The 20,654-nt window shown below is 32.4% G+C and overlaps 2 protein-coding genes across 3 annotated transcripts; one reads left to right on the top strand and one right to left on the bottom strand.

Annotated features, from left to right (window-relative positions):
• The first annotated feature begins 2,505 nt into the window (after positions 1-2,505).
• On the top strand, positions 2,506-12,914 carry LOC113874414 (RNA cytidine acetyltransferase 1-like). The gene is made up of 26 exons (XM_027512636.1): positions 2,506-2,640; positions 2,737-2,828; positions 2,967-3,144; positions 3,255-3,377; positions 3,751-3,918; positions 4,111-4,221; positions 4,323-4,456; positions 4,546-4,639; positions 5,020-5,118; positions 5,244-5,380; positions 6,688-6,785; positions 7,390-7,513; positions 7,599-7,686; positions 7,779-7,878; positions 7,978-8,030; positions 8,525-8,701; positions 8,796-8,833; positions 9,556-9,655; positions 10,099-10,278; positions 10,358-10,466; positions 10,588-10,657; positions 11,110-11,257; positions 11,656-11,784; positions 12,164-12,289; positions 12,486-12,551; positions 12,669-12,914. The coding sequence occupies exons 1-26, from the start codon at positions 2,536-2,538 to the stop codon at positions 12,912-12,914; spliced, it is 3,093 nt and encodes a 1,030-aa protein (XP_027368437.1). The 5' UTR covers positions 2,506-2,535.
• Positions 12,915-16,863: 3,949 nt separating this feature from the next.
• LOC113847188 (phosphoinositide phospholipase C 4-like) lies at positions 16,864-20,383 on the bottom strand. Of its 2 annotated transcripts, none has more exons than XM_027476119.1 (9): positions 20,072-20,383; positions 19,283-19,479; positions 19,029-19,164; positions 18,708-18,950; positions 18,402-18,586; positions 18,148-18,265; positions 17,602-17,754; positions 17,432-17,518; positions 16,864-17,157 (listed from the first exon to the last, which is right to left on the bottom strand). In XM_027476119.1, exons 1-9 carry the CDS (start codon positions 20,381-20,383, stop codon positions 16,864-16,866), a joined length of 1,725 nt encoding a protein of 574 aa, XP_027331920.1. The 2 variants fall into 2 exon arrangements, with proteins under 2 accessions (XP_027331920.1, XP_027331919.1); XM_027476118.1 differs by having other exon boundaries at positions 18,402-18,682; positions 18,747-18,950.
• Positions 20,384-20,654: the final 271 nt, after the last annotated feature.

The following is a 20,654-nucleotide window of genomic DNA, read 5'->3' as shown; positions in this document are numbered from 1 at the left end:
AACTTTTTTTATTATTATAAAAAAAGTTAATTTCTAGAACTATTATATATAAAAATTTTAAAATACATAAAAAAGTATAAACTAATAGATAGAAATATAACAACAATTATCTTTCTATCAAATATGATATTTACTATGGATGCAAATGTGATATAAACTAAATTATGGTATGTTTAAATAGAGTTTAATTTTTACACCTTAGGTAAATTAAAACAAATATTAATATAATTTTTTTATTAAGAATAAACCTTTTATTAAAGATAAAGTAAGAATACAAGAATACTCTAATTCATTATATTTCTAAAAAAAATTAAAAATACATATCAAAGTATCATTAATCTAATTCAAATGCACAATCAAATTTTTTAAAGATATTACCACTAGCTACTTCAAAAAATATATCTAATAAGATAAACATTCTACTTAAAACGCTGTTACTGAAGAAAATATTATTTTACTGAAAATAAATTATCTATATTATTGTAAATCACACTATTATAATATTTTTTTATTTCTTTTTTCACATCAAATTTTATACATACTTAATAATATCTCATGCAAATTTTCAGATAAACTTATATTGTTACCTAACCATTTAAACACAATATAAACATTAACATAAGTTATTTAATAGATTACATATAAAATTATTGACTTATTATTTTAAAATGACATATTTAAAATTGACTTAAAGTATATAATATAATAAGTAGATATATTTTAACTATTTTGACGTAGAACTATAATTGTATTTAAAATTTGATTATTACTTTAAATATATTTTTTGTGTGATGTTTTTGTCTATGTAATGTAATATTTAATATGTTATTCAATTTGATAAAAAATAAAAAATAAAAAATTAATGAGTCTAATTTAAATAATAATTTTAAATTAAAAAATATATTAAATTTATAAATTTAATATAATAAATAATTATATTAATAAAAAATAAATTTTTATTTAAATTTTATTTTACAAAACTAAATTTACTTTTTGCAAAACCAGTTTTGCCCTGCGTAGATTTTATTTTACAATGAATAGATCCCACCGAACCAAATTAATAAACCAACTAAGGGTATCAGAATTTCGGCCAAATTCTTGCATTCTTTGATTCTCGGTTGTGGCTAATTTCATGCCAGGACACCAATTTAAATATTATTTTATTTTCAGCATAAAATTTGTGTAATAACAATAATATAATTGTAAAATTAATAGGAAATACTATTTTAAAAATAATATTTTTAAGTTTTATTTATAATTTTTATATATATAATAAATTAAAAATAAAAAAATTATATAAAAATTAAAATAATATTTAAATCATCATAATAAATAATTTTAGATCTTTATTTTTTCTATATTTTTAGTTGTTTGATTAACATGTTATATATTTTTATTTTTTAAGGTAATATATGTTGTTTTATGATATCTAGTTTGAATTCCAATAAATAACAATGTAACATCTAAATATGATTTTAGTGAAAATAATATATAATTTAGACAATATATATATATATATATATATATATATTAAACTAAATAAAAAGATATAAAACATTTTAAAAAATATTTTACATAATATTATATTATTATAATAGTAATTTATTTGACATTAATATAAATAAAAAATATTTTTAAATATTTAATTTTGTTAAATAAAAACTGTTTGTTCTTTTCTCCTTCCAAAAAGTATTTTACATGATAGATGAGATAAGGAATAAACTTAACAAATCAAATCAACAAAATTATAATCACCCTTTAATACACATTTAATGTTTTTAAAATATAATATTTTTAAATATTTGTTAACAATTTTTTATTAAAATAATGTTTTAAATATATTCTTTATTTTGAACCAGAATACTAGAATGAATAAGATTAAATAAAAAGAGAGACTAAGATGATTTTAAAAAATAAATAAAAGTAAAAATTATATTACTAATATTTTTTATTTTATTTTAATTAGAAAATGAATAATTTATTATTTAGTTTGTGTAATGGATGAATGATTTAAGGTAAAAAAATTAATTTTTAATACAATATAAATATATAAAATATATAAATGTAATTTTATATTAATTATTAGATAATATAATTAATTTATAATATAATATATCTGTTTAAAATCAGTTTCAAAACAGATAAAATAGATTGATTCAATCTATATAATTAGATTAGATTAATTGATTTGAAAACCGCAGCCATTAGCTTTATTATAAATAGGTATCCATATCAGGCAAACAAACAAGAAGGCACTTTTTTGTACTGCTCAAATACTCTCTGACTTGAGCGTCAAGAGTCCCTTTACAGGTAACCTCACCCCGCGACACCAGCAGCATCTTCAAGCTGTGCCACTCAGCGTTATTCAACTCCCATACACATTACTTATTCGCCACCGTCTCCGGTTCAACATCCGCTGTCCATCTAATCCAGGTTCAGATTTCACTTCCTATCATCTCTCTTTCGTTCCTTCTTTTTTCTCTCTCTGAGAGTTGGTGACTTATTAGAGAACTTGAATTTCGCCACAGGGAAGAGATGAGGAAGAAGGTGGACGAGCGAATTAGAACTCTTATCGAGAATGGCGTCAAAAGCAGGCACAGGTCCATGTTCGTCATCGTCGGCGACAAGTCACGTTACCAGGTATGTCTCTATCACACACACGCCGTTGAATTATCTTGTGTAGTGCACTGCAGTGATAGGTCCATGTTGTTGAATGTTTGTCTCTAACGTGCGCAGATTGTGAATCTTCATTACATTCTTAGCAAGGCACAAATCAAATCCAGGCCAACTGTTTTGTGGTGTTACAAGACCAAACTTGAACTCAGCAGGTTCTGTATATATAATTCACGTGTCTGTTCTTTGTGGGATTAACTGTGACATTAACGCTGTGTATGTGTTGTTTGAGTTGTTCTGGACGATCAACTATGGTTTTGACATTAACTTTATTAAGATGATTGTGAATGCAGTAATAAGAAGAAACATGCCAAGCAGGTTAAGAGAGAGAGATATAAGCGGGAAGGTCTTTTGGATCCTGATAAAGTTGATGCGTTTTCGTTGTTTATAGAGAGTGGGGGATTAACTTATTGTTTATATAAGGATTCCGAAAGAATTCTCGGGAATACCTTTGGAATGTGTGTACTTCAGGTATATGACACATGCTATTAATTAATTCACTTTGTTGTTCTTTTTCAGGTGTCTTCCCTCTTCCTTTTTTAACTGAGAGACATCAATTTTTCCATTGTCTTTCCTTTCAGGATTTCGAGGCGTTGACACCTAATCTCCTAGCAAGAACAATTGAGACTGTGGAAGGAGGAGGGTTGATTGTTTTGATGCTTCGTTCTCTATCCTCACTGACCAGTCTGTACACCATGGTGATGGTATGAATGTAGATTCATTAGAATTGATGTTTATGAACTTTATTTTTTTAAGCTTTAACTATTTATTCATTGGTTATATTTTTTTAAGAAACATGCTCTATTATTACCTAACAAGTTAAAGAAGCACAAGAGAACAGCTAAGGTATCTTGTAAGAACAACTGCAAAATACTAAAATTCAGAGCAAGAACATATTGGCTAAGTAGAGTTTACTCCCTTCTATGATTTATATACATCTGACATTGAACTCTAGATAGTTATGTAAGAGGCATTACCAAAGTTCTTCATATGCAGAGTGGCTGTTCTGCAACCAATAACCTACACTCTCCTGTTAAACGTTTTATAAAATGCAAATTTTCTGTTCACTGATTGCAGGATGTCCATTATAGATTCCGAACTGAATCTCACTCTGAAGCTGTTGGGCGCTTTAATGAACGCTTTTTATTATCACTTGCTTCTTGCGAGTCATGTGTGGTCATGGATGATGAGATGAATGTGTTACCGATTTCATCTCACATTAGGTCTCTTACCCCAGTTCCGGAGGTACTGTGATATCATCTTTAACTATCTGTTTCCTTTTATATTTTTCTTTTGAGGGGACTGTGGATGATTTTGGGTTTTAATGCATGCTTGTTGGAAGGCATATTTGTTCTTTTCTTGGCTTCCGAGCATAGAGTTCATTTTAAATTTTAATAAAGTTTCATTTGATTTTTTACCTATGAATTGATGCTGTAGGACTTGGAGGGACTCTCAGAAGCACAACAGGAGCTGAAAAACCTTAAAGAACAGCTGAATGAAGATTTCCCAGTTGGGCCGTTGATTAAGAAATGTTGCACGTTGGACCAGGTAGGAGTTTTTTATCTGTCAACTTTGCATTGACTACCACCGTAAACAAAATTGGTTTTCGTGCATTATGGATATGAGCTTTATCTGGTTTCTGGCAATAGGGAAAAGCTGTCATCACTTTTCTGGATGCAGTTCTGGACAAGACACTTCGTAGTACTGTTGCATTGTTGGCTGCTCGTGGTCGTGGGAAATCAGCTGCTCTTGGTTTATCAATTGCTGGAGCAGTTGCCGTGGGGTATTGTGCTTTTCATACATTCTTGATATGGTTATTTCTGTTAGTTATTCCGGTTTTGTTTGGATCTCATTGTAAGATTATCTATGTAGGTATTCAAATATCTTTGTAACTGCACCCAGCCCAGAGAACTTGAAAACCTTGTTTGAATTTATATGCCAAGGTTTTGATGCACTTGGGCACAAGGTACATGTTCTTCTCTTCATTAATTAACAGCTATTATCATTATTGTTTCATTGAGAAACTTAAGTTACGGAAACTTCGAATGGCAAATGGGCAGTTAAATTTAGTTAATTGGCTGGGATCGTAAGTACGTCTCCTGGCCATGTGCATTTGATTTCGCGATGGTTCCTTTGGTCAATTTAAATCAAATAGTACATATCAACTTGTGGACGGATGGTTGTCTAGGAAAGTTTTGATATGAACAAAATGTTATAGTGTACCTAGAAATAAAAAGTGAGTTATTGAAGGGAACAACGAGAAATAGGGAAAGTTTGCAGACTAATATATCAAACAAGTGACAATAGATATGAGTTAAAGAGTGCTACACTTTCCTTTGTTAACAGGAACATATTGATTATGATGTGGTGAAAAGCACGAATCCTGAGTTCAAGAAAGCTACTGTAAGGATTAACATCTACAAGCATCATAGACAGACAATTCAGGTTAGTTCATTGGTAATGCATATGCTTCTGCATTAATAAAAGTCTTGAATGTCAAGGATACTTACTGTTGCTGTAAGGATACATGTAGATGTGATTCTGGACTTGTTTTCATCTTATTGTTTCAGTATATACTCCCGCACGAGCATCAAAAGCTTTTGCAAGTTGAATTATTGGTTATTGATGAAGCAGCTGCGATTCCACTGCCACTTGTAAAGTCTTTGCTTGGGCCATTCCTGGTCTTCCTGTCATCCACAGTTAATGGGTATGACTGATTTTTATGAAGGATTATCAAGGGCCTATTTGATAACTTAAAAACAGTTTTTTGTTTTTGAAAATAGAAAAAAAAAACATGTTTAGCTGGCTGTTTTCATGGCATTGATTTTGGAAACAAAAAAAATAGATTTTGTTTATTTAGAATAGAAAATCCAAAAGTTATGTTTTGGGTTCTTCTGTTTTCGGAAACACTGAAAACGGCGGTGGCACTATTGTAGATATATTGTTTACTAATGCTGACACATTCTTCGAAACCCACCTACTATATTTTCTTCGCCCTCCTTTCTCTTTCTCAACCACTCACCGACCAACAACCACCAAATGTGAAAAGGTTGTGACCTTTCCCCCCCCCCATCCGTATCTTTGATTCTGCTTGCATTATCCCCAAAACAAGGTGATTGATACGGTATTTTTAAACTTGAGGAATATTTATGTTTTTTTTTTAATAAATATATTACTAATTTTACTATTAAAATTAATAATATAATTATTTTACATATTAAAAAAATATAAAATATTCCCTCATCTCTTAAAAAATGTCTCAATTCCTGCAAGGATCTATTTGCCCCGATCCACTCTCCCCCCCCCCTCCCCATCCTTCCAAATTATACCCAACAACAAGCACAACCTAAGAAATCAATAAATAAGTAAATAAAAGAACAGAAAGGATCACCAAGTTCGGTTTTTTATGGGAACCTACCATGCTACACAAGGGCACAAACAATTTCCTCTTCTCTTTCTTCTTCTTCTTCAACTTTTTGTTCCTTCTCTTCTTTCTAGCAACAATAAAAAAGAACAAAGTGTAACAAGAGAACAAAAAAACCATCACTACCACCGTCAACGGAGCGTCGCCGCAACAGATTCTTGGGTGTGCGACAGCAGCCGTGAGGGAGTTGGGCCGCCGAGATCCACGACCGGACCTGGAGAAAACTGGTCTAACTTGGGAGAGGGAGAGGGAGAGGGAGAGTTAGAAGGAGGTGGAGAAGTAAAAAAAAGGAAGGGGAAGGGTGTTGTCTTATGTCAAACAGTTTCTTGTTTTATTATTTTGGAAACTGGTTCTGGGAACTAATTACTCAAACAGAACTTTTTGCTTCTTGTTTCTGAAAATTGGAGTTGAAATTTGTTTCAGAAAATACAAACTAGAAAACACTTCCAAACAAGCCCCAAGCCTTTTGAATTATTGGCTGGGTCCTTTCTCTCTTTGATGAAGTTTGTTATATATCTCATTTAAGGAGACAACTTCTGACGTTACTTGATTACTGAGTAAACTTATTTTTCTTTTTATCTCTTGGAAAGTTACGAAGGTACTGGGCGCTCTTTATCGCTTAAACTTCTGCAGCAATTGGAAGACCAAAGCCATGCATCTGCTAAGATCGCAGAGGGCACTGGTTCTGGTACATAATACTTCTACCTTTTATTAGTCAAGTTGAATATATAATATGCATGTCATGTGATTCTGAGAACGGCAATGCAGTTGAAGTAGCTAGATTAGGACATTGAAATGGTTGGTTTTCAGTGATTGTTACGGATTGTTGTGTACTTATTTATTTATTTATTATTTTATTTAGGATCCTGCTTTATGTTGCATGGACACACCAATTTAGTGACGTGTCCACAGGTCCGACCCGTGTCAGTGTCTGACACTCAAAACACACCCAAATGGCACATGCCACACATATATCCGTTTTTGACCGAATATTTTTTTTCCCTTATTAGTCAGAAGATACTCCAAACACATCTTGGGTCTGTATGAACATGGTTATGAGATGTTAATATTAATGATATTTCATGAGAAATGCCTAGAAAGTAGTTAATATTAATAGTTTGGCATTTCTAATTACTTGAAAACCATATAAATATTGAATATATATACGTTTATATGTCGTGTCCTTGCCCTATCAGTTTAAAGATTTGGTGTGTCTGCTTGTCTGTTTCCGTGTCGATGCCAGTGCTACATATCATGCTTATTATCGATGGATTTTGAGTTCTATCTTTCAGGCCGTCTATTTAAGAAAATAGAACTCAACGAGTCCATCAGATATGGTTCTGGGGATCCCATAGAGCGCTGGATTAACACTCTACTATGCTTAGACGTTTCAAATGTCATCCCTAATCTTAGCAGGTTAGATGCAGTGTGTATCATATCACCTTGTAAGATGAGACCATTTTTGTTTATCTCAGTTTAAGGTTCTTTGTTCTGCAATCAGGTTACCTCCACCCAGTGAGTGTGATCTATACTATGTTAATCGGGACACCCTCTTTTCCTGCCATAAAGATAGTGAATTATTTTTGCAGGTAATACCAGATTTATCTGATGATTTTGGCTTGAATTCTAGTTGATTATACATGTATTTATATGCTGTACTAAAATATTAGTATTCTTGCAGCAAATGATGGCCTTATATGTTGCTTCACATTACAAAAATTCTCCAAACGATCTGCAGCTGATGGCAGATGCTCCAGCTCACCACTTATTTGTATTACTTGGTAGAGTTGATTTCCTTTCTAGTTATTTTTCTTCCTTTTCCCTCCTTTGTTTAAATTGGCATGGCTTGAACCAGATCTATAATGCTATTTGAATTACAGGACCTGTTGATGAATCAAGTAATCGACTTCCTGAGATTTTGTGTGTCATCCAGGTTGGCATCTTTCGTATAAACCATCCTATTTTTTCTGTTAGATTTCTGCACATGGTCTATTTTGACATAATCTTATATCTCATTTCTCTCCTTGTCATCCACTCTTTGCCTCTGGCCATGGTCGGTTTGGCCATCAGCTTAATATCTGCAATTCTCGCCACCTCATCCGCTCTTTGCCTCTCGCTATATCACATGTTATTGCTGAAACTAATGTATGAACTATGAAGTTCAAATGCCAATGTATTGTGTGAAGTTTCATTTGACCGCCATAAGCTTTGTTATCCTTGCTTGATTATGATGCAAAAAATTGTGAAGCAACAAACATGTCATAGCATGGAAATGCAGGATACACGTATATTCATATGAAATTTTCTATATGCTGATACTTTTAGGGTTCTTTCCATTGATAGTTGTACTTGGGTTATGTTTATCTCCTATTTGCTGTCTAGCATGCGTTTCATTTTGTGTGACTTCTAACATTCCATAGCTTATAGGTCTGTCTTGAGGGGCAGATATCTAGCCAATCAGCAATCAAAAGCTTGAGCCATGGTCACCAACCTTTTGGGGATCAAATTCCTTGGAAATTCTGTGAGCAATTTAGAGATACAGTTTTCCCCTCACTTTCAGGCGCTCGCATTGTGCGCATTGCCACACACCCAAGTGCCATGAGGGTAACATCTGTTGTCAGGCATATGGTTCTGTTACTAACCTGATTTATCCAAAGTAGTGACACCTCTCTTACGTTTCATCTTCTTTCTTTTTCAGCTTGGGTATGGCTCGCAAGCAGTTGAGCTTTTAACACGGTGAGAACCTGATTGCTATCTTGCTTTGAAAGCCATTAGGGGTGGCCCCCTTGGTGGGTTGAATGTGGTTGGGTTGGGTTGGGTTGAAAAATCTAGCCCACGATAGGTGGGTAGGTTGTGGGTTTGAACATTTTCGTCCCACATAACCCAACCCAACCCACCTATGAGAAATTACAGAGTATCTAATGATTTATTGTGTTGAATATATTTAGGTTTTTCATACTTAATTATATATTTTGACTTGTTTTAAATGGTTTATTTTAGAATGAATATTAGTTTATAATTGTTAATTATGTTAAATTATAATTTAATATCGGTATATTAAATATATTTTTAAAATATTCAAATTCAGTTTATTTGTTAAATCATAATCTGTATGTCAAAACTAAAATGTAAATATGCTAGAAGAATCCTTAAATTTTCACATAGAATTTCATATCTATTTTATATCCAATTATGATTTATAAATTTTCAGTTAATAACTTACGTTAGTAATCTTATAAAAATAATATAAATTATATATGGAATTGCATTAAATAGCCAGTTCTGGACATGGGCCTGTCAGGAAGTTATTTAGCTTGTTTTGGAATCATCCATTTCTTAGATACTCTGCTTAAGAAGATGCTTAAATGCGGTGCTGATTTTAGCCTTAAACAGAAAATGTCAAACTTTTAAATTTAGATCACCATCAATTGATCACTTACATGGCCTACTTTCTGCAGTTACTATGAAGGACAACTTACTCCTATCTCTGAGATCGATGTTGAAGTTGAAGTTGAAGTAGTAGCTCCACAAGTTAGAGTTACAGAAGCTGCAGAGAAGGTATGTTACTAGTGAATTCTGATATGTTCAGAGTAATTCTGTTCATTTCTTTATAAATATATTATGTCATATTGGTATAGGAGCTATCTAGGAATCTTTCTATAGTCTAGCTGATAGGCACTGGTACGTCAGTTTCAATTACTTGCTGATACTTGTATTTTGGATATTGTTGAAGAAAGCATTTCATAATTGGGAGATAGTGAAGAAAGTGTCTTTATTAAGTACTTGCAATTAGGTCCTTGCTTATGTCTCCTAGCCTTACTGTTTCCTATAAGCATTAAGATGGTGTTAGATAACTGAGTTCAAACATACAGTGAAGGTAACAATTTGAGCAAAAATGACAAACTTTATTTCATTTGTTACTGTTTTTGCTTTTAAGTCTATCAATTTCTGTGTGTGTTTCCAGTGTATGCTTAGCCTTTTTAATAATACAATGAATACAGGTTTCATTACTTGAAGAAAATATAAAACCTCGAACGGATCTTCCTCATTTGCTAGTACATCTGCGTGAAAGACGCCCAGAGAAGCTCCATTACATTGGTGTCTCATTTGGCCTAACCTTGGAGCTTTTTCGCTTTTGGAGAAAGCATAATTTTGCTCCTTTCTACATTGGCCAGATTCCAGTTAAGATTTAGTTTTTCTTAGGCTGTAGACAATAATACTGAATTTAATTTTACAAATAACATTTTGCTTACTTAACAGAATGCTGTGACTGGTGAGCATACATGCATGGTCCTGAAACCTTTGAACAATGATGAAATTGAAGTTGATGGATCAAATCAATGGGACTTTTTTGGTCCATTTTATGAAGGTGGGAACATTTCGCAGGTGTCTCTATTCAACAGCTTCAGCTTCATGACACTTTGCTATATGATTTGTGTTCAATATTTATAATTAACTGTTTTTTTTTATGATTTGTTCACTACTTTCAGATTTCAAGAAAAGATTTGCTGGACTTTTGGCTTCCACTTTTCGTGGCATGGAATACAAGCTTGCTTTGAGGTTAGTGTTAGGAAGTTAAGAATTTTCCATTCTCTGTGCTATACTGATGTTGATTGTTTTAAAAAAAATATAAAATAAAATAAAATATTTTTGTTTCAAATGCAATGGGAAGTGCTAGAAAACTTTTATCTTATCTGCTATTTGACTCAGATAATCTGTTTCAAATGCAATGGGAAGTGCCTTTTTTTTATTTATTAAATAAAATATTTTTGTAAAATAGAAAGGACCACATGCCTTGTACAAGATGCCACAGCTGCCCTTGCATCTGTCATTTTTTAATTTATTATAGAAAGCGATGTTTCTTTTGATCTTAGAAATTAAAATTAGTTGAGTGATCCAGGCAGTTGAATAGCATACTCATCAATTAAAATTAAAGCTTCTTGAACTTGTGGGTTCTTCATCCCTCATATTTATCTCCATTATTGAAATGCTTATTGTGGTGATTTATCCAGCATAATAGATCCAAAAATCAATTTCATGGACCAAGAACCTGGGAAGATCAATTCTGATAAATGTTTGGGCCCAGTTAGAGAATATTTATCACCACATGATATGAAGCGACTAGAGGCTTATGTTGACAATCTGGCTGACTTCCATCTGGTAAGATCTCAGATATGTCCAATTCTTTGTTTGGTGATTGAAAATGATTCCGCCTTCCGAAGCACAAAACAAAGAACTTTCCCTTGCATTGGTAATTATCTTTTCTGTATTAGAATTACATCTTGTGTGCCCGTGCATGCATGGTAAAACACCTTAAAGGAAGCTGAAGGGAGGGTTACATGATGCTTATAGAAATGAATGAGAAATGATTGGGAGATTCAAGGAGGCCGCCTCATGGAAACACCAAACTTAGTGCGCCATAACACATACTACTTAATTTTGGATATAATCAATTTATTGTGCCAACTGCCAAGCGTAGTTCATTCATATAAATAATTTGAAAACCTGTGTGACTTGGGGTCCTTCAAAGTATGTTATTGACCCTTTTTATTTGACAGATTTTAGATATTGTTCCCACCCTTACACATCTGTACTTCCAAGAAAAGCTTCCAGTTACACTGTCATATGCTCAGGCTTCTGTATTACTGTGCATTGGTTTGCAGAATCAGGGCATTTCATACATTGAGGTTTGTTTATCTACTTACTGACTTGTTTGGTTGAAAATATCACACTCGGATGACAGGCAAGCACCTAATGGCTAAGGAATATTAGTCCTTGGCTTGAATCCTATCCCTAGATACACTTTAGATGTAGATTATCTTTATCCTTCTTTTGTCATGTAATTAGTCAGTTTATCATGATACACATCCTCATAACAAATTAATGAGCCACTAAAAAATTCATCATTTGATTTTAATAGGGCTCTGTTGTTGATTTTAATAGACTGTTGTCTGCCTACCTAATTTTTGGCATGAATAAATGTGGTTTTCATGTTTGATGTCTTTTGCCATTGGTGCCTTTTTCAAAAGTTGGAATCACGTTCTTTATGTGCCCTTCATTTAACAGGGACAACTGAAGTTGGAAAGGCAACAAATATTGTCTTTATTTATAAAGGTAATGAAGAAGTTCTACAAATATCTGTATGGCCTTGCATCCAAGGAGATTGAATCAACCTTGCCTCGACTGAAAGAAGTAAGTTTGTTGATAATGTTACCTTGTGTATTCAATATCTTGCTACTTTCACTAGAATTCATGACAAAGTTTCAGTGGTTAGTGAACTCCTCAGACGAATGTGCAGTTATGTGCACTGACTTGTGTATTCAATACCTTGGATCACTCATTAATGTTGCTCCTACTCTTTTTACTTTTCATCTGCTTTTGTCCCTAGATTGTTTTGAAACCTCATAGCATCTCTGTGGACGAAGATCTGAACAATGCAGCTAAACAAGTTGAGGTATGCACCTTCCTCATTTGCTTTCTCATGTTGAATATTCTTAGCTTGATTATCATGCTTCCTTGTTTCCATCTCCCGTTTGTAGTAGCTCTTAAATTGAATTGATTTACTGGGTAGGATGATATGAAGTCAAAACAAGAAGCAGTCTTTGCTCCTGAAATGCTCCAGCAGTATGCCATTCAAGATGGAGAATCTGGTCTTAAGAATATTATAGAAAATAATGGTGGAAAAATACCCACAGGTGGACTTATTAGTGTGAGATCCAGTAAGAATGTTGTCCCACCCAAGGGAAGCCATAAGAAAGACAAAAAGCAGGGTGAAGGCAACCCCAACAGTAGATCAAGCAAAAGGAAAAGAACTTGAGTATGAGAACCATACAAAATGAAATTGCTTCACTTGTTCCTGATCATGGACCAGAGTCAAAACAGTGATCTGGTTATAGAAGCATCATCCTTATGCCATGTACCATCCTTTTTCCATAACTTCAGAGCATGAACACAAGAAAATTAGTGGACAATTTCCATTTTTAACTTAATTGAATTGAATGTCATTTACACTTTTTTCCCCATGAAAAGTAAAGGGGCAAATTGATCTATCGGTATATTTGGAATTGTGGTAGTTTGAAATTGGATAATAATATTACATTTTATAAAATAAGAAACTCGAATGTGATAATAATATTATTATCAAATTTGCCTGTCAGTTTCTTTTTGGGTAAGATGGACCTGAAGCTCAACAAAGAAAAACTCAAACATAGCTACCCCGCGTTTAAGCGAATCTGAAATGGAACTGCAGGCTGCACATTGTGGTAGTAACAAATTTATCATAAAAGGAGTGAACAATTTTTATATTAATGACGACGATGAAGTTGCAATAAAAGTAAGTTATCAAAGAAGAATAGAAGTAACAGAGATCAAATTAAGTACTCCCATCAGTCTAAATTAAATGTTCAATTTCAAAGTGTGCATTTAATTCAAGTGTACATTTAAAACTAGACATTAAAAAAATCGGAGGAAATATATATATTTATATAGTAAAAGTCAATATTTGTTTGTCAATTGAAGAAGCCATTATAATTGGTGATATATTGTTGAATCAAATCTTTTTTTGATGCTTTGTTGGTCAAATCTGACAGGAAGAGTTCCACGAAAAAAAAATGATGGGGAGTTATTAAGTGAAACATTTATGTGCAGGATCAATAATAGAGCAGAGGAGATAAGAATGCTTGGAATGGAATAGTAGTGTGTATAGTATTTAGAAATGAAGACTGCTTCAATTAGGCAAAAACTCATAGTTTATATGTTTCGCAGTGTTTTTTTTTTTCTCAAGGACAAGCATAAAAGTCTAAAATAGAACCTCTGTTATGGATTCAGAGCTGATAAAGCAGCCTTCAGTTTCAAGCTGAATTGCGGATGGCATGAAGATAATTATGTGGCGGCCCTAATGTTCTCTGACAGGGATGATTACGACATGAACCATAAATAGATTTCGTTCCAGGAGCATGTAAACTTCAATCTCACTAAATGGAACTATCAGTGGCTATATATCTAGTGTGAGATATTGAGCAATTATAGCCATAGAGTCCAATGTGATCATTCACTTGATATCTGACTCAAAAGAATCCAAGAATTACAGAACACATTAAAAACTGTATCATAAATATTTTCAATTTGGAGTAAGCAAACCCCCAAGATGATGAAGCAATAGATTTGAATGCATTATCATAATTCTACAGAATTAGTTGAAAGCCATGTTAGCTTCATGACTATCTTTCATCTTGTCAGAATAAGAATCATTATTAAAAAATATCTATTGCAGATCAGTCAACATCTACAAGAGAAATGTAATATAGAATGAAAGTTGGTAACATGTGAAAAGTAAGCTGATGAAAGCTTAAGGACATACGAAGTCGCACCTAGTTGTAAAACTAAAGAATCTATGAATTAGGTAAAAGGCTAACCCCCATCAATTCAAGAGCTTGAACTTAATAGACTCACCTGCCTAATCCCAGATCAACCAAGCAAAGCCTAGTTCAAGTTTGGCCAATATCCCTTCTCAGGAGGCCTATGAATGTACAGGATGCCATAATTAAGCAAGCAAAAAGTAATCTTAATTTTTTGGTCCTAGATTATGAAATTGTATTTAAGTAAGAGTTTTTCCTCCAACTTAAGATGAAGTTAACCGCATAAAAAATGGAATGTTGTAAATATCTATAACAATAAAAATTTGATATATTTTTATTTTTAAGTATTAGCATATATTTTTATATATTGATATATTGAAATCATACTTTTAAAATTTCATACATCACTAAAATAAATACACTTTTTACTTTTGTTTTCAACTTAGTTAATGTAATTTTTACTTCTTACAATTATTAGTATGACGAGTTATCTATTTTAAAAATATTATCTCATTCTTTAATAATTATAAAGTAAAAATTTTATTAATAATTTTATATTATAATCATAAATGAATGTACAATATAAATTTAGTTGAATAAACAAATATATAAATAAAAAAATAAAAGGTATTTTATTTAAATTTTATTATATTTGATAAATTATTGTTATAATTATATCATTAAATAATATAAATTTTATTTTTAAATTTTAAAACCAGTAAATTTTATACGGATTCCGGTAGTCACGGGAGTGAGAGTTGCTTCTCTCATGGTTCAACCTGCCGCGTCTGCACTGTGGGTTCGGTTGGGCTCAGCTCAGCACAAATCATTCTGATTGAGAAAGTAAATTTTATGGGTGTAACGAAGAAAGAGATTGCTTTAAGTCGTGCATTGTGTTTTCTTTGATGACACATTTCAATAAGAAACATCTCCATTCTCCAGATAACTCATCTCAGACCCTACCAAGAGCATTAGTTTTTCCCAAGAAATTAAAGTAGCACTGAATTACGATCAACTAAACGTTAGGAATATTCACTGTGATGTGTAGGTAAAGCTCTTTTAGAAGAAAAATAATTCAGTATAAAGGAGAGAAAAGGTATGTCACATATACAAACTTAACAAGCTGGTACCAATTCCACAGTGTGAAACTCTGTTTCTTCTATGCATCGTTTTGATCTCTTGAGATGTGATATTTTAACAAAAAAATTTTACAACAATTCATACAAAAGAACTATGTCATCATTTATTTTATTAATTAAAAAATGCATGTTAAAAGTTATATTATTTTATCTTTTTATGCTTTTGTATAAATTATTGTAAGCTGATTTTTTTAGGAATATCATTTCTTTGATATTTTTATGGGCCTTAAAATTTCAAAAGAAGCATTACATGCAAATATATGTTTCATGCATAATTATAAAATTGCACGCGTAGTAGATCTTTACAATAACAATGTTAATAAGTTAAATATTAACTATGGTCCTATTATCTATTTGGAGAGAAAAAAAATTATACGCACTAACGAATTTAATCATTTTGTTGAATTAAATACTAAACTTATACATTATTTATTGATTAGGTTTTTTTTCTTTTAAAACATTAAATAGTATAAATATTTCAAATGAACAGAATGACATTAGTTGAAGAAAAATAAATATTAGTTTAAAATTTTAAGTGATTAAATAAATAGAAATAAAATTCTTTTTCTCTCTCTCTATACTTAATCAACAATATATGAATAAGAACGAAAGTAGTATTAAAAAAATAAATTTTTTAATATATGCTCAAAGTTGTACAATATTAATGTATAGTAAATTTTTATTAAGATTTATAAAATATTACGTTAATAATATTAAATATTATATAATTTTTAATTACAAAAATACTATTTCTTAATTTCTCATTGTCTTTTGTTAGAATAATTAGAAAAAAATAAAATAAAAATTGTAGTCCCTTTAAGAGATTGGCTTGAAATGTTATAAGCCTTGATTCCTTAAAGATATGAATATCTAGAAGTCTCTAAGACGACATCCTTAAAACATATGAAGAGCGTTTCGTGTCGAAGTTCCATTTGGATGTATGCATAAAATAAATCTCACATTGAAAAGGAATACACCAGGTGAAAATTTTACAAGTAAAGTGACCAAGATCTTAGTGCCTACTGCCTAAGATTTTGATTTTGGCTACTTAAGGTTTTGAGAGAACAAATGGTGTCATCCAGAATCCTAACACTATTTCCTGTTTACGTTACATAATCAAATAAACAAGTTAAGGAACATATACATCATTCATCTTTTGAAATTTGAATCCGTCTGGTTAAAACCAGTAGAAAAAACAAAGGCAAAAGCAAGTTGTATTATTCTTTTTTACAGCAAAAAATATGCCCAAACACAGAAAAGAACAGCTTAATTAAATAAACTCAAATCGCATAACAAGCCTAACTGACTTGAACTTCTCTCCTTTGCGGTCGTAAAGTGGAACAGCACGAATCCCTTGCTTCAGTTCAGCAACGGGTAAACAAGTTTGGCCTGCAAAATCATCTGCCTCAGATATGTCATATTCATGTACTTCCACTCTGAGCAAAGCAAGTTCAGGGACAGTTAAAGGGAAGGTGAATTCTTCTTCCCAAACAGGTATCCAATTATCTTCTATTATCTTTGTTTTCTTCATTGTCACATCAGCTGGCACTCCAGCTATACCAACCTGCCTCAGAAATTGACTTATAAGCTCATGCAATAAGTAAAAAAAAAAATAAGTATTAAATATTAATATTAGATCCCCACTACTGGCATTGCAGAGAAATTTTTTTCCTGATGAATCAAAGTTGTCTAAGCTTCAACTGGGAAAAGATTGAAACTTAGAAAAGTTAACACAAACAACAAATCAACATTGTCATGATTCATGAAATAATAAAGGATACAAATATAATTTATAAGGAGTTGCGTTATAAGTAGAGGATAATTATAATTCTTTTTACCCTGACATAAAAATCTGGTGGAGAATACAAGTCGAAGTGAGTCTGTTTGAAATCCATACGCCATCCATCTCCCACATATATTTTTACCTATCCCATGAGATTAAATTAGATATCATGTAAGAAAAATAAATACACATTTGCTAATTCTTTCATTTAGAAAATATCTTCACCTTTAGAGTCTTCTTCACTTGCAGCTCATCTTTAGGATTGAATACTTCATTATTTGGACCTACACTGATAAGAAAGTCTGGCTTTTTGACATAACCACATCCCCCATTGGATCTAAACATTCCATGCATCAACCAAAGTTTTCTGCCATATCCCTGCCATTGGAACAAAGACATACGGTCTGACGTTTGAAAAATTAACAGAAATTTAAATCCTAAAGAAGAATGAATCAAGATGAAAGAAGAAGCGTTGATCACTCAACAGAAATTTAACTCCTAATCATATGCATCATAATAATGTTGTGGTAAATTGAGAATGAATTGTAACTTTTATATATTCAAATTTTAAGAAACTTTAAATCATCAATTTTGCAACCTTCGGCACCATACTGTGGTCATTATGCTCGTCACAGAAAAATAACTAGAAATATTCAGCACTCACAAGCAACCAAAAATTAATATTGAAAAGTGTAATTAGGACAACACTATAAAAGCAATCAATATGCTGCCTTCAGAATAAAGGGGAGAAGTGAAACAGAAATGTAAAACCTGCATATTGAAAGCAACCATTTGAGCACCATGCATCCAGCCAATCAGTGGCTTGTAGTTGGAGGAGTTGAACCGTGTACCCTTGGGATACACCCTCAAAAAGTTTTTCTGCGTGAATCTATAATACCAAATTAAAAGCAGTACAATCAGATTGTTAAAAGTTTTTAGAAAAGCACAAGAGAAGTAGAAATCATTGGCATACTTATGGTAGAATAGCATATCTAGTATTTTGATAAGAAACCGGGTATTATTACCTAACAAGATCAGTTCCAAGGGACTCAGTAGCCTTTTCAAGGGCTTGTTCACTTAAGCTAAGGCGTCTAACTTTATCATCAACTTTTAGTGCTTCTTTCAGACTACCTTTGGGTTTCCCAGCATGGATAGCAATTAGATGCTTATAATCACTCTGCTGGGTTGTTTCAGATTCATCATCATTTGACTCATCATCATCACCCTGTCCATTTGTGTCAAAGTCACCATGCAATAAAATAGAACACAAGAAAATAGCCCCAGAAACTTTAAAAAATAGAGGCTGCTGTAAAGTGCAATTGTTAGCTCACTATATCATCTTCATTTTGAGCTTTTGCAACTTCGGTGACCTCCTTTCCCCAATCATCTTCATCAGAATCCTTTGATTTCACTAATTTTGTGGAATTATCCTTCACACTTTCAGATTTTAGATACTCTTTTGGAGGCTTTGTTGATATCATGATCCGATACTTCAAATCTTCAGGTGAAGGAAAAACTTCTACACTTTCATGATCCGGACAAAACAGCATATCTCCAAATGTTTCAGTAATCATCTAATATAAAAACAACACCAATATTTAATACCAAATTTTTGTGAACAGTGATTTATTCTTCCCAGATTAACAAATAACCTTAGCAACTTTAGCTTGAAGGTCTGGTGTAAGATGGTCTTCCAGGGTTATAATGACTGGATAGGGAGATGCAGTGAAAGCATGTTCCTTAATGGATTTCAAACATTTAAGGAGCTCCACAGGAGTTGTCAATGTCCTACATTCACAGGTGAACAGATACTTAGGAAACTTGTAGAAACTATAATTTTAAAAAAGAGAAAACATGCATAAGATAGTTATTTTGCAATGTTTTGAAGAGTACAAGATTTTAATACCTTCCATGTAAAACAAGAACATCATCCTTAGTGGAATTGGGCCATATATCAAGCTCCACCACTCTCACACCTCTGTGCAAAGCTTTTATAATGGGAACATCACTGCAATCACTGCTCAGTTGATTGCCAGTGAGATATGAGTTATGGCCAGTGTATATGAAATAATGGGACAGTGGAGCCGTCATATCCTGATTAACCTGAAGTACAATTAATTCAAAAATTGATTCTATCTTCATAAAGAAAATTATTTTTTATATATTCTTAACTGATATCAGATATTTTATAAACACTTTTTTTTAGCCCGCGTCAAAAGACATAAAATAAAAAATTAATAAATGGTTTTTTTATTAAAATTTATAATATTTCATATTATTAATGTATTAAATTTTATAAAACAAATCCTAAGGACATTGATTAAAGAATTAAAAATAATTTTAAAAAATATAATTAATAAACCTCTTCTCTATTATTTAAAATGTGATCAAATGTATTTCTTTAAAAAATTACTTTTAATTCTTTAAGGCAGCCATTAACAAGATTCATTTTATAATTTTTAATAAAAATTATTATACTTGAAAATTTTTGTCATGTATTCTTACAAACGTTAAAAAAAGAATCATTTTATTAAAGGGAAAAAAATTGGCGAAGCCAGACAAAAAGGAAGAGAAAAAAAAACAAAGGTAGTTGAGATGGTTCTTAGAAAAGAAGGAAAAAGGTAGTAGATCCAATGGATGGAAGAAGTTAAAGTGTTCGATTTGAAGATTGAAGTGAGAGAACAAGAATGAAAACCTGAGATCCAATGGGGGGATTGAGGTCAGGGCAGAAGAGGTAGTGATGAAAATCGTCGAGAGAGAGATTGTGTCTGCCGAACTTAGTAATGTGGTGGCGCTTCTGCACTACTGCCTCCACCACCTTCTGCGGGTCAACGAGGTGGTGGTCTTCGCCCTGAACCTCAGAGAGGAAGCGGCTGAGCTGGTCGGGGGTGATGTGGGACCCACCATCGGAGTAGCTGAGGAAGAGGTCCCGCACGTCCTGTGGCGGCGCTGCCTCGGCCACTTTGAACCTGCGGTGGAAACAGACGCAGACACGGTAGCTTGTCATGTGAATGTGTAATGTGAAAGTGGTTATGGGATTGGGATTGGGATTGTGAAGGGTGAGACTGACTTATAAGCTTCCACTTTCTGCTCTTTTCTTCTTCCTTCGTTCCACGCTGCTCTGTCCTACACACCCCATTATTAATAAATAACGTACAGTGGTTCATATACAGTCAAAATACAAAGACAAAATAAATAAACATTATGTCTTAAGTAATGTGATATGATAAAAGGAAAGACGTACCAGAGAGATGTGGGATACTAAATGAAGACTACAG

The sequence above is a fragment of the Abrus precatorius genome, unplaced genomic scaffold, assembly GCF_003935025.1.
Source record: "Abrus precatorius isolate BTA unplaced genomic scaffold, Abrus_2018 Scaffold8, whole genome shotgun sequence".
Taxonomy (NCBI): domain Eukaryota; kingdom Viridiplantae; phylum Streptophyta; class Magnoliopsida; order Fabales; family Fabaceae; genus Abrus; species Abrus precatorius.
Note: the sequence above shows the minus strand (reverse complement) of the source record. Positions and strands in the feature narration are given on the sequence as shown.